This window comes from Monopterus albus, unplaced genomic scaffold (assembly GCF_001952655.1).
Source record: "Monopterus albus unplaced genomic scaffold, M_albus_1.0 scaffold93.1, whole genome shotgun sequence".
In the NCBI taxonomy this organism is placed as follows: domain Eukaryota; kingdom Metazoa; phylum Chordata; class Actinopteri; order Synbranchiformes; family Synbranchidae; genus Monopterus; species Monopterus albus.
Window position 1 is genome coordinate 68002 of NW_018127973.1, and position 13807 is coordinate 81808.

Sequence of the window (13807 nt, forward strand, 5' to 3'; positions counted from 1 at the left end):
TACTCTGAAATGCTTTTGCTTTAACTAAGACAGTGTAAGATTCTCAAAGAAATCAAATCAAATCAGTCTGTATAATTCAAAAAAGTTAGTTTGTGGTTGTATTTTAAGAGCTGAGGTTTTTCAGACAAAAGGTGCGAGACAGTACCTGGAACATTTGAAGAGCTTGGATAGGATCAAAGTGAGACAAGAAAACAATATTTCAGAAAAAAATGATTGATACAAGTGTTCAAACAAGTATAAGTACATCTGGGAAAAACAATTTAGAAAAGATCTTTTCTTCATTTTCAGCTGACTCATATCGGAGAGCCTTCAAGGTGGCGGCAGTATTCGCATTACACCTCATGCCAGATCTGATCAGAAGAAGTCGCCCTAGACATATCAGACTATATTTAGCTTGAACTTTATTGTTACATTTTCAGGGTGTCACACCAGGGGCATGGTCCACAGAATATTTGGTTGCTAGAACAAAAGAAAACATTGTTAAAAACAAATATGAATCATAAGTGAGAATAAGGAAGTACCTCAAATTGCAAAACTGATTTTTACTGAAAATGTGACTACAGCATATTCACGTCTGGAATTAGCCCTCAGTGCTGAATGCCTCACACAAAACTTCGATTTCAGTTGCCTTTGTGGACCGGTCAGGAGTGAATGGCAGAGGCATTAGGTGACAGATTTGACTTCTGTCCCGCTGATCTCTGGTCAGTGGAACCTGAAAAAAACTTTTCACAAGGTGGAAAAAATGCTGAAGTCATGGGTGCAAACCAAAAGACCAACAGTTACTTCTTTCAGCGGTTGTTTCTCCTTCAAAAATAGAGCAGCAGTCCACCCCAGGTTCCTTTGGGTCAGTATGACTTTAAGTCAAACTTACACTCTCTGTCACACTCGTACACAAAAATACAAAAGTAGATATGATCACGTGTACAGATACAGGCATGTCCATATGCACATGAAACCTTCACTCTCATCCTTAATGGAATTCTGGAAGCAACAAATGTCACTGAAAGGTTGTGTTTTGAATCCATTTTTTTCAGTGAATTTATTTTTCCCAATACAACATTGTATTTTTTCATTGTTGCTAACTGTATACACAGGTGACCTGCACTGATAGCGTCAGGGACATGGAGGAACATTTCTCTGTGGCAGTCAAAGAAAAAGTCTCTCCACAATTTGTCCCCAATGAAAAAATACAATGTACTCACACTCTGGTGCAGACAAGGTTTTATTGCAAGAGTATCAACAATAAAACCAAGTTGCTTTCACAAGCAGCTGCAGACCACTTATACAAGCACATATATTTTAAACCTTTAAATAAAACTCCTCTTGTGGGCTTTAGCTCCCAAACTGATCTCAGTCTCTGCAGCTCTCTTCCAATCTTACAAAGACCTCATTGTCTAGTTGGCTCAAAGGTGAGAACACAACCTTCTCCTAATAGTTTAAAGAAGTTACATTTTGCAAGATGTCACGGCTAGAATTCAAGCTTCTCTCAGTGTTTCCATTAAAGTTGCATTTGGTCAGCCCAGAGAACACACACACACAGACACACACACACACACACACACACACACACACACACACTACAAGTTAACACGATTCATCAAATACAAAGACAGGTGTAACTGCATAAACACTGTGCTAATGAAATCTACCATTGTCCCCTGTGTTAAAAAATAAGAAATAAGTCAAATAAAATTTCCCACAGACACCTGGATATCAGGAGGAAACAAACATCTTTAAAAAACAAAAACTACCCTATTCAAAAATGCAGTGTCGTACCACACAGTCCGTGGCCTGTGGATGATGAAGTGCTAATAGACATATTGCAAAAACTTTCTGACACCTATGTGCTTGTACTGGATCTCCTCACTCTGTGCACCAGCTGGTTTAGTCTGACAGTGGTATTCGGCCACTAGATATAAGTGATATCATGAAAGGCCAAGGAAATCTGACACGTGTGTGTCCTTATTTTCAAGTTGACTAATTAGCTGTAGTCACTTCTTGTTGTGATTGCATCCTGTGCAACAGTGAAGTACTCTCACCTCCTTTATGACCAGTTTCAGCCCTTGACAGACTGCCTGCCTAACTGACTACTGACTGACTACCTGAAAAGGATCCAAAAAAATGTTAAAAATGAGGAAACGAGGAACTAACAACATAAAAATCCAGTTAAAGGTGTATATGTTCAAATATTTGTTATTAATGGTTTGAAGCTCAAGAAATAAATACATATTTTTTAAATATTTTTACAATTAAATATTTGTGTTTAAAGGGGAATTGCACTAATTTTACACGTGATGACCATGTTGCTCATAATGAGAAGTTTTACTGAACCAATAAAACAGTCAATGTCTTTTTTGCCTCTGAAGGAGCCTGATCAAGTTTGAGAAAATACCCAGATGGTGTCATTAGGGTTATCTCTGTAATCAAAGAGATGCCATAGAGGTGCATTACAGAAAACATAGGATACATGTTATCAAAGCTTGACCAATACAAACAGCGACCAATTAGGATATCGGGGTCTTTGCTACTTTGATTTCTGTCCTGCCTCTCTTTCATGTAAGTCCTGCAAAACCATCAGTCACAAGTAGCTCATTAACACTATGTGATGATTGTTTTCCTGTTTTTATGATCACTAAGAGTACTGCCATATGTCTTTGTACACATTTTGTGATGTTAAACAGCTGTTGGCACATGTACTATCCCTGCTTCGTATCTACCCACAATTAAAGCCTGACATAGATACATGCAAGCAGTAGTTGGTCTGAGAAAGGTACATCATGCAGGTCAGAACTGTCATGATTCAAATATACTGTATGTGGTATATACTGTACTAAAGGTCTTAATTTAGATTCTTATCTTACATTCGAGATGACCCTTTTTGCTCAACCTGATACTGCGTTATTGCTCGTTTGAAATTACATATGTTGCGGTTGGGAAAATATTTGGCCTACAGTAGTAAGCCACATGTACTGTTGGCAGTAATATCTTGTCCAATCTGTTGCTCAATTTTAGTAAAGAGTAAAATTTAGTTTCTCTTAGCCATAACACTGAGATCACATGGACACCAGTTAGTAAGTCTGTAAAGAGAGAAAAGAACAGAGTGTTTAATACCCAATAAATCAGACACACTGTAGTAAACAATCCCAGTATTGACCTGTGTTCCGCTAGTTGCTTAGAACCTCCTGTTTTGTTCTGATAAGTGCAGGGCAACAGACTGTAACTGTGGTTAGTGGTTCCAGGTACAAGAAGGAGATGAACAACTCAGGCACAGTCTGCTCTCATGGGTATCACCCAACACGCAATGTCTGCATTTTGGACATTATGTGGCAAATCATACATTTATTGTTTGCACCACTCTTGAGTAATCTATGTTATATATTCTGATGTGTTATTGCAAAGTTGGTGGTGTGTAGTACATTTCTGGTCCATTATTATACAGTCTGTGGCAGCATAAGGCACATTTATGGCAGATTACTATAAGCTCTGTGGTGTACTACCTCAAAGAATGCAGTCTGTGGTGTGTCTATGGTACATTACCATAGGGCCTGTGGTATGTTACCGCAGTATTTATTTTGTATGTGGTACTGTAACTCTATACCACAGGAACATTTACCAGTACCACAGGAATTCTCTGGATCTACAGTTACTAGGAATGACAGTTCTCTTCTCATGTAAGCCTTCAAATTATTATCTTGGCTTATGCATGATTTTAACTTAATATTCAAATTCATTTTATTTACAGCTCAAATAATCTTGTTCTATAGCATAATACAGTATAAACTCCCTGTTACTTTGTCTTTGAAATGCAAGGTAGATGAACGGTATGATATTTTAACATTACAAGAACTTTTTTAACTATATAAATCACACTCAGTTTTGCTGAGCCTCTGAGAAACCTGCAGTGTTTAACTTATGTCTTACTGGTGGAGAAAACACAATGACAAGACAGGCAGGGAACTACTAGCTTTATAAAGCACTTTTGGAGCATCTAAATATAGTCAGATGTGACTCAACGCCAAACTTGTCATTTAATGGGCAGATCCCTTGTATTTATTCTCTTGGGTTACCCTGTTGTCAAGGCAACCAGTGATGCATTGTGGCAAGACAGGAAATGTGAACTAGTATCAGAATTAGTTTTGTGGATTATTCTGGGTTATAGAAACCCCCTTGGCCCTACATTGTGTGGTAAGTCTTTTACATGTTTTCTTTCTTTTGGACCCCAACTCATACTTCATATTTAAATAGGTCACAGGCAACAAAAAGGAGTGCCCTGGAGGTTTAAAGCACTATAAAGGTTATATGTCAAAAAAAGCTTCTTCAGCAGGTCTCGTTGTTGACATAAATATTTCTGTTTGGGTAAAAATATTATTCCTGTGGCTAGATCTGGAGCTTTCATTCATGCTTAAACTATTGTAGACCCATCACAATTTTAGGAAGTAATCATGGCATATTTATTGGATTGGTTATTATCATAATTTGAAAACTGTTTTGAGCAGTTATATACAGTAAATAAATAGATAGAAGCTTATTTTTACTAGAACTGACCTTTGAATAATATGTGTGATAATCATTATTCTGCTCAGTTTCTTGGCCTCAGGTGTATTTGTCACCCACAATATCTCAGGCAGAAATGATCAAATTTTGATGCAAGCAATAACTGCTCCATTCTCAAAGCTACGCTTGGTATAAAGAGTACACCGCAGCATTTCTTTACTCGTTAGGCTGCATCTGAAATGAAGGTAATAATGTATCACTGGAATCAAACTGACTCATTGTTGTGACATTCCAACATGAAAAATGACTCCAACAAGCCCAAGGAGAAGCTACAAAGTGACCTCTGTGGCCCTGATTGCTCCATACGGTGACAAACATCTGGGGGAAAGGTTGTGAGCTCTTATTTATGACCACTGGTATATGGGTTTATTGTGCAAGTTTCAGGAAATGATGGTAGCACCACCAGTATGAGTGTACATTCTGCAGCTGACCCTGAGTCTGTCAGCTCTCTACAGGCTGGGTGAACACCCATAACTTCATTTGTCCAGATACTGTGTGCCAAAAATAACAAAACGATCTAATGGAATTCTCCATTCTTATTTTATATATTCATCCATTCATTCATCCATAGACTCCATCTGGATTAATTTTGTTGTGTGTTTGCGCGTGCGTGTGCGTGAGTGCACATGTGCCTGGTATTACTCACATTACGGAGAATTAGTCCTCCTTGTGGGGACCAGATACTGGTTCCACCATGTAAATTGTGGCAACTTAATAACTTGTACATCACCTTGGTTTAAGCTTAGAGTAAGAGTTTGGGTTAGGAAAGTAGTGGTTGTGGTTATGGCTGGGGTCTTAGGGAATTCAGAAAAGGAATGTAAGTAAGGGTAAAGTCCTTACAAAGAAAGAAAACAAAAGCGAGAAAATACTGGAACATTGGTGGCAACCAGAAGCCACACCAACAACAAAAAAGTGAAAAACTTGTTGTTTGTGTTTTTTACATAGAGCAAAAACATGCAATTATTTATGATATGTATCATAAGCATTATAACGACCACTATAGAGCTGATTTCCTCTTGTCTTCCACAGCATAGACTGTCTTGCCATTTCTCAACATATCGTCTTGTTCTGAGCATGACAGGTGCAGGATGATATAGTGGAAGAAACTGTGACCACCATACTGATGTTCACAAGCTCTTCAGTGAGCTTCTGCAGTCTGGTGGGAAAGTTTACCCCCATCTTCCTTTGTGAATTGTAGCTTCCTCCAAGACTAATTTGGCTGCTCATTTGGAATAAGAGGAAAAAGAATTTGGTGCTGAAGGTGAGACACTTTGTGGCCTCATACTTCTGCTTCCCATTTGCAGCAGATCAAACATGTGTGCCAGCTGAAACTCCTTCATGATGTCAGGGAGGGGGGCCCAGACAGGGTGGAGGAGGACACGTTAATTAAAAACAGACTTGAAGGGAAATGATGTTTGGCTTCGTCAGACCTTTAGCTTGCTCCTAAAAAATTTTCCTTTCTCTCCTTTCCCTGACTCATAAAAGAAGTACATCACCTCAGAGCCCTCAGGTCGACATTACAACTTAGGCAGATTATCCATGCAATATCAGTGCTGCTTTTATAGACTAAAGATATAGACTAGCTATTACTGAGAAATCTGGTGAGCAATGCTGATGTTACTCCTGAGGAAATGCAGACACTTTTCCTCTTGTGAGAAATAGTCTTAGCTGCCAAACCATTATTGATACCAGTGTCCAAGGTCTTGACTCACTGACTATCTGGCAGCGAGTTAGGCAGATGGTGTCTGTTGCTTTGTATCACAAGTGTTTAGGGATGAGTGTAGTGGCCTTTACCTCCTTATTTTGAGTTTGTAATCACTGACGTAAAAGTTCCATTGAGAAATGCAGTTAGTTTTGTATCAAAAATAAAGCTTTGCCTATCTTAGTTCTGAATCTGATTGTCAGCGGCAGCTCTGCAATCATTTGTTACCGTCACAAAACAGGGAGTCATTCGTTCAGCACCTTTACTGCTCTTTAAAAAGCTATCAGCAAGAGATGTATTCTAAATGTTATGCAAAATAAAGATCACTCTTTCTCACAGTGTCATAATGTTCACTTGGAGGTGATGAAAAACCTACAGTCTCAGCCAGCTCATCTGAGTGAGGAGAAGGTTCAGAAAGGATCAGAAATATGTAAATAGGTTTGTTTTTTGAATTTGTGTTTCATATTTTGATAATGTAGAGTTTTAAATCATATATAAACCTATCATGTAATGTTAACTAGTAAGCTGTATAGTATTTTATTTGTACAAGGTAACCTGTAAGTTAGAGGGGAAAATTAAAGCACAAATTAACATCCAGGTGTTTGACAGGCTAATTTTGACTCAGTGGTTTGATGAACTGAAGGTGTTTCTTTTCTCAGGCGTCAGCACCATCACAGCAGTTCATTTCTCCCAGCATATAGCATGTTTAATGGATTGAAATGTTCAGTATATTCCACTCAAACATTTATTATTCATGATAACAGACTAGTAAACCCAAGTTTGCACAGTTAAACCTCCTTTTCTGTAAGGCTGCATCCTATCCCCAACACCTTTAGAAAAAAACTCTCCAATTTCTCAGCCACATGTAAAAGGCTTTTACACTTTTACAATTTTAGCCATCTGTATTTGTATTGACATTAATGCTCCCGTTATCAGCTAAATTTCTATCTCAGGGGAGAGTAATAATATGCAATTATCTTGTCATGTCAGGTGAACAAAATCCATATTAATTTGTGGAAACCAACACAATATAAGCAATTGCACAAAACCTATTTTCTGATTTATCAGCCTGGAGTTACTTTGCATCTAATTCTGTGACTTCACTGGGAGATCACTTCCCTGACCCCTCCTTTCAGGAATTTTCTCACGGTTCTCATCAGCACAGTCTTATCATGATCAACATTCACGGCCACATTGTGTTCCCACTAATGTTAGCATATGTGCTAATGCTAAAGTTTTTGTTTTCTTGAAGTGTGTGGCAAAAAATTGAGGTCATGTTATACTGCGCCTTGTAATCGCACTGCTACCTGTATACTGTATTATGTGACTGATCTGAGGTACCCAGTCAGTTTTTCTGTTCTCTGTGAGAATAAAAAAGAATGAAATGTGATTTTGATTCAAAGAAAGCAGAAGTGTATTCATCAAAAAACATATTTTATTTTTTCATCTCTTTACAAGTTCATGAAACCATCAGTTTGTTCACATTTTCAATCTCTAGTCATTACATGTATAGCTTAGAAAATATAGAAAAACACTTGTTTTTGTCCATTCTTCTCTGTAAAGCAAAATTCAACAGTGCATAGTACAAAGTACACCCATTCTTCACATATCAAGCGAGTAGGTATACAGCAACTATACTGTATAATATAGAATATTTAATGGAACATCTGTAAGGTTTCAGTAATGTTCAGCCATAGTATTATTATCACTGCAAAGTTTTTTTCAGAGAATCTTTTATCCGCTTGTATATTTTTCCCACTGCACAGTACTATAAGTGCAATTTGCAATAACTTCAAGTAAGTCTGCGGTGGTGCAGAAAGTGTTATCCAAAATCCAGTGCAATAGCAACAACAGTGGTGAAGTAAACTAAACTGATACAGTGAAGCATCCGTACATGGAGGTCTTTGCATTGTTAGTCATTTACATACATTTAGTTTGAATAGTTTTACAATACACAGACCCCGGACTCCTTACCTGTCACGATCCTGCCCTTATCTGCTTCGTGTTGTGTGCTTTTATTTTGTATCCACTTCCTTTTCAGTCGCACCTCAGTTACGGACTCTTTAGTTTAATCTGTGTTCATAGTGTTCACCTGCTTCTGATTACTCACACCTGTGTCCAACAGCTTATAGGCAGCATTCCCTCACTAGAACGCTGCCAGATTGTTCTAGACTCCAGCTCTGACTCTCCAGCCTTTAATTCTTGCCTGACTCTCTAGTTTTGACCTTGGATTGTTGTTCTGACCACTGTGTTTTGCCTATTCCCTCCCAGATTCTGATTGCCTTCAAGTGTACCGACCTTCTGCTATCTCCTACCTGACTTCTTGAGTTTGGATCTCCTGGCTGTACGTGGTTACCGGCGCTGACATTGGACTGTCTTAACGACCCGATATATAGATCCTGGACTTTGTATGTTTGTTTGTTTTAAGTAAGTAAAAGAATCTTCCTCTACCCCAGTTCATCTGGTCATATAATTAAGGTCACCATAAACACTCTTTGGCAGCATCACACACCAAACTTGACAGCATGGCCTCTTTAAAAAACAAAAGATCGCAAAGGCACCAGGCCCGGATGGTGTGACCCCCTCTTGCTTGAAAGTGTGTGCTGATCAGCTGGCCCCCATCTTCACACTCATCTTCAACCGGTCACTGGAGCTGTGTGAAGTCCCCTCCAGCTTCAAATGCTCCACCATCATCCCACTCCCCAAGAAACCCTCCATCAATAGACTGAATGACTACAGACCTGTCACCCTGACATCTGTAGTTATGAAGACCTTTGAAAGATTGGTGTTGGCCCACCTGAAGTACATCGTAGACCCCCTGCTGGACCCCCTGCAGTTTGCCTACCCGGCAAGCAGTTCAGTGGATGATGCAGTGAACATGGCACTGCATTACATCCTGCAACACCTCGACTCCCCAGGGACCTATGCATGGGCCCTCTTTGTGGACTTCAGCTTGGCATTCAACACCATCATCCTGGACATCCTCCACTCCAGTCAGTGGACTACCAGCTTTCTGACAGATAGGAGGCAGAAGGTGAGGCTGGGGAAAACCACATCCAGCATGCTGTGTTTTGGAGAAGTGACAGATAACTGTAGTATACTGGTGGTTAGGATTTAAAGTCTGGGTAAGATCTCATTCTACACTAAAGGACAGGTGCCGTTCACCTGCTTCTGATTACTCACACCTGTGTCCAACAGCTTATAGGCAGCATTCACTCACTAGAATGCTGCCAGATTGCTCTAGACTCCAGCTCTGACTCTCCAGCATTTATACCTTGCATGACTCTCTGTTTCTGACCTTGGATTACTGTTTTTAACCACCGTGTTTTGCCTATGCCCTCCCAGATTTTGATTGCCTGCAGTGTACCAACCTTCTGATTTATTCCCCTTGACCTCTCGAGTTTGGATCTCCTGGCTATACCTGTTTATCGGCGCTGACCCTGATTGTGATCCTGGACTGTGTATTGTGGTTGTTTGGTTGCAACAAGTAAAAGAACCTTTCTCTACCTCAGTTCATCTGGCTTTATAATTGAGTTCACCACAAACGCTATTTTGCATTTTTACACGCCAAACCTGACACTTACTCATATCTTCTAATACACAGAGGTTTTCTAAATAGTAGTTTTCCGGTCTTTAAATATCATAAAATAATATCAGATGGAAGGTCATCTCTCCGATCTTCATCTGACAAAAAGAAACCTGAGAAATACAAGGCTCAAAAGCCTTCAGTACAGTTTCATTTGAATGTGCAACAACATCTCCATATGAATCAATCTGTTGCCCTTTCATTATTAACATATCACCAGTAGATTAGTGATATTTTCTTTACTTATTCAAAAGTACTGCTGTTATCCATTTTATCAGTATTATCAATATACATTCCCCCTTTTTTTTTGGAGTTTGTTGGTTTAGCAGCTGCATGAAATTGCCCTGCCCATCAGTTACTAAACCACAAGACAAAATAAATTACTGATATCAACTGAATAAAAAAGGTAAATGGTTGAATTCAAATAAATTAACACTGTAGACTTAGTTCTTCACTGGACACTTCAGGCATTCACTGTGTAACTTTGGGAACGTTTCCTACATAACCTGCGGGACCACACCCAGTAGAGGAACATCATAAGTAGCCAGTAGAAAGTGTAGGCCACAGAGCCAAAGATAAGAAACCTGGTCTCCAGTGTCTTGGCTGGTGTTAACCAGTCCAGTTGACTCTCCTTGTAGATTGTGTAACTGAGCCCACCTAATAAAATGGCGGCCCACACTGACAGAGGGAGGAGGGGCATGTAGTTCCCTACAATCTTACGCCTGCCTGATGTCCCCCAGCTGCTTTTGTTCATGGTGAGAATGGCAAAGTACTTAGCAGGCAGCAGGCTGGTCATGTATAGAACTGAGTAGAGGGACATAAACACCATCACCACGTCTTTGCGTAGGATACAGGCATAAGCTGCTTTGACCAGCCCGATAAGCTGGATGCAGCACAGGATCCAGAGAATATCCCACAGCGTGCCTGTCCAAAACAGCTGGATGATGGTGGCAGTGACAAAGAATGGGAAAATACCAGAGACGATTGACTCGTAGGTCATCCAGAGGTGATGCTTGTGCCACCACATTGCATTGTAGAGCCACTCACGAAAGTAAGATTTTGTCCAGCGAGTCTGCTGATTGAGCCACCGCAGAAACGGAGCCGGCGTCTCTGTGTAGCATTTGGAACGGGCTGTGTATCTAAAGGAAAGGGCAAAAAAATAAACCTTCAGTGAAACCTTTCTATCTACATCATTACATCAATTGAGGGTAATTGTGTCTTGTGTATTTCTTTCTATATTAACGTTAAGAAGTTTCTTACTTTGTGGCGTAACCCATGCTCAGCATACGGTTGGTGAGATGTCTGTCGTCGCCAAATGTGCAGTGAGTCCCCAGAAACATCTGATTGTACCAGGACTCCAGAAACTGCTGGAGGAGGTCATTCCTGTACAGTCCTTCATCAAACAAAAGAAATATTAGTTACACTGAGTTAAAACTCTGCAGTAAAACCGGGACTACCATTGCTGGGCATGTTTGAATTGTTTACATACCCAAAGGACCACTTATGCAGGACACACAGTTGAAGAAGGACTGGCAGGACCTTTCAATGTTGAAAGCCATCCAGTACCTAAGACTGCTCATGAAGCTGATGTAAGAGTCTTTCAGGTTAAGGATCATCACATCCCCTCCCACAGCACCGTACTTGGGGTTACTCTCCAGCACCTTACAGAGCTCCAGTGTGGCCAGAGGGTCCAGTTTAGTGTCAGAGTCACAGACCTGGAGGGGAAAGAGAATCATGTAATTAAAACTGTAGACTTTCATTTTCTCTTCATAAAATGACCTTAACTGTTGTAGATGAGAAAATAAAAATAAATACCTGTATATAGTCAACTGATGACCCGAGTGCTTTAAATGCTGTGTACATCACCTCCCGTTTGCCGCCCCACTTCTGCATGATGCACACACACCTCTTGCTCTGGATCAGATGTTCTACCTCTTTTTGCTGTGGATCCACTCTTACAACATTGTCAGCATCCCCACACGAGCCGATTGCTGCAGCCATTGCCTAATATCTTAATAAATAGATAAAAGAGTAAATAAATGTATCAAACTAAAAAAGACAAACTTAACCTAATATCTTAATAAATAGATAAAAGAGTAAATAAATGTATCAAACTAAAAAAGACAAACTTAACCTAATATCTTAATAAATAGATAAAAGAGTAAATAAATGTATCAAACTAAAAAAGACAAACTTAACCTAATATCTTAATAAATAGATAAAAGAGTAAATAAATGTATCAAACTAAAAAAGACAAACTTAACCTAATATCTTAATAAATAGATAAAAGAGTAAATAAATGTATCAAACTAAAAAAGACAAACTTAACCTAATATCTTAATAAATAGATAAAAGAGTAAATAAATGTATCAAACTAAAAAAGACAAACTTAACCTAATATCTTAATAAATAGATAAAAGAGTAAATAAATGTATCAAACTAAAAAAGACAAACTTAACCTAATATCTTAATAAATAGATAAAAGAGTAAATAAATGTATCAAACTAAAAAAGACAAACTTAACCTAATATCTTAATAAATAGATAAAAGAGTAAATAAATGTATCAAACTAAAAAAGACAAACTTAACCTAATATCTTAATAAATAGATAAAAGAGTAAATAAATGTATCAAACTAAAAAAGACAAACTTAACCTAATATCTTAATAAATAGATAAAAGAGTAAATAAATGTATCAAACTAAAAAAGACAAACTTAACCTAATATCTTAATAAATAGATAAAAGAGTAAATAAATGTATCAAACTAAAAAAGACAAACTTAACCTAATATCTTAATAAATAGATAAAAGAGTAAATAAATGTATCAAACTAAAAAAGACAAACTTAACCTAATATCTTAATAAATAGATAAAAGAGTAAATAAATGTATCAAACTAAAAAAGACAAACTTAACCTAATATCTTAATAAATAGATAAAAGAGTAAATAAATGTATCAAACTAAAAAAGACAAACTTAACCTAATATCTTAATAAATAGATAAAAGACTAAATAAATGTATCAAACTAAAAAAGACAAACTTACCTTAATATCTTAATAAATAGATAAAAGAGTAAATAAATGTATCAAACTAAAAAAGATAAACTTACCCCCAACAGAAATCTGAAATCTGTTTTTATTTAAAATTGTATTGTTTAGATCAATAGTGTCCTACCGGAAGGACTTCATTTTCGTGTAAATTACAAACAGATATTCATATTTAATTACACTGCATTTGGGAGTTTTATGATTGGTTTTCTACAAATTACTAGTTAACAGAAAAAACTCGTGACTAAACATGTGATAAAGTAATTTATTTTTAACCGTACCTGATGTCAAGTTCCCTGGCTTTAAATTTGTGTGATATCCACTCGGTGTTTCTCGTGTCTGGCAAATTGGCGCAAAGGAGTCAGTTCTTTATAGCTACTATGCTGGAGATGGGATGCAGCCATGTGCACGCTTTTTATGTCTGGGGAATTATCAGCTACGCGCACCCCCGCTGACTCAGCCGTGCGTCAGGAGCGAGGCGGTGGTCTTCAGACTTCACTGTGCTCCCTGCATGTAGCAGCTTTGTTTTTTTATTTTACCACGGAGACGTTAGGTTTGTTCCCTATACAAAGTGGCCCCCCTAACTTTTTCTGGGACAAGCTTCAAATAGACAAAGTGGAGCTTTGTCAGTTGATTGCATTATGTCTCCCGTTATATTTGTACGCCTTCTCATTCCTCTTACTTCTAAAATAAATAATAATAATAAATAAAAATAATGTTTTCGTTCATTGCAATATATTTCTCTATTACATCATTAGAGACATGATGAGGTTATAGCAAGAGGCAGAAACATTGTACAAATATCATAACTTTGCATTCCAGCCAAAGAGAGTAACTTTTGAAGAGGGACGTTTATTCTCTTTTGCCAGAGACTGTGCGGCCATAGAACAGAATGTAGAGGTATTCAGTCACACACACA

The 13807-nt window shown here is 38.1% G+C and overlaps 1 protein-coding gene across 1 annotated transcript; it reads right to left on the reverse strand.

Moving 5' to 3' along the window:
- Positions 1-21: 21 nt before the first annotated feature.
- Positions 22-11843, reverse strand: has1 (hyaluronan synthase 1). The gene is made up of 5 exons (XM_020608433.1): positions 11658-11843; positions 11332-11557; positions 11103-11235; positions 9422-10981; positions 22-8348 (listed from the first exon to the last, which is right to left on the reverse strand). The coding sequence occupies exons 1-4, from the start codon at positions 11841-11843 to the stop codon at positions 10306-10308; spliced, it is 1221 nt and encodes a 406-aa protein (XP_020464089.1). The 3' UTR covers positions 22-8348; positions 9422-10305.
- Positions 11844-13807: the final 1964 nt, after the last annotated feature.

Coding starts and splice junctions, on each gene's coding strand:
- has1 (XM_020608433.1), bottom strand. CDS start 11,843: ATGGCTGCAGCAATCGGCTCGTGTGGGGATGCTGACAATGTTGTAAGA. Junction 11,558..11,657: donor CATCAGTTGACTATATACAG/GTATTTATTTTT, acceptor TTTCCCCTCCAG/GTCTGTGACTCTGACACTAA. Junction 10,982..11,102: donor AGCATGGGTTACGCCACAAA/GTAAGAAACTTC, acceptor CCTTTCCTTTAG/ATACACAGCCCGTTCCAAAT.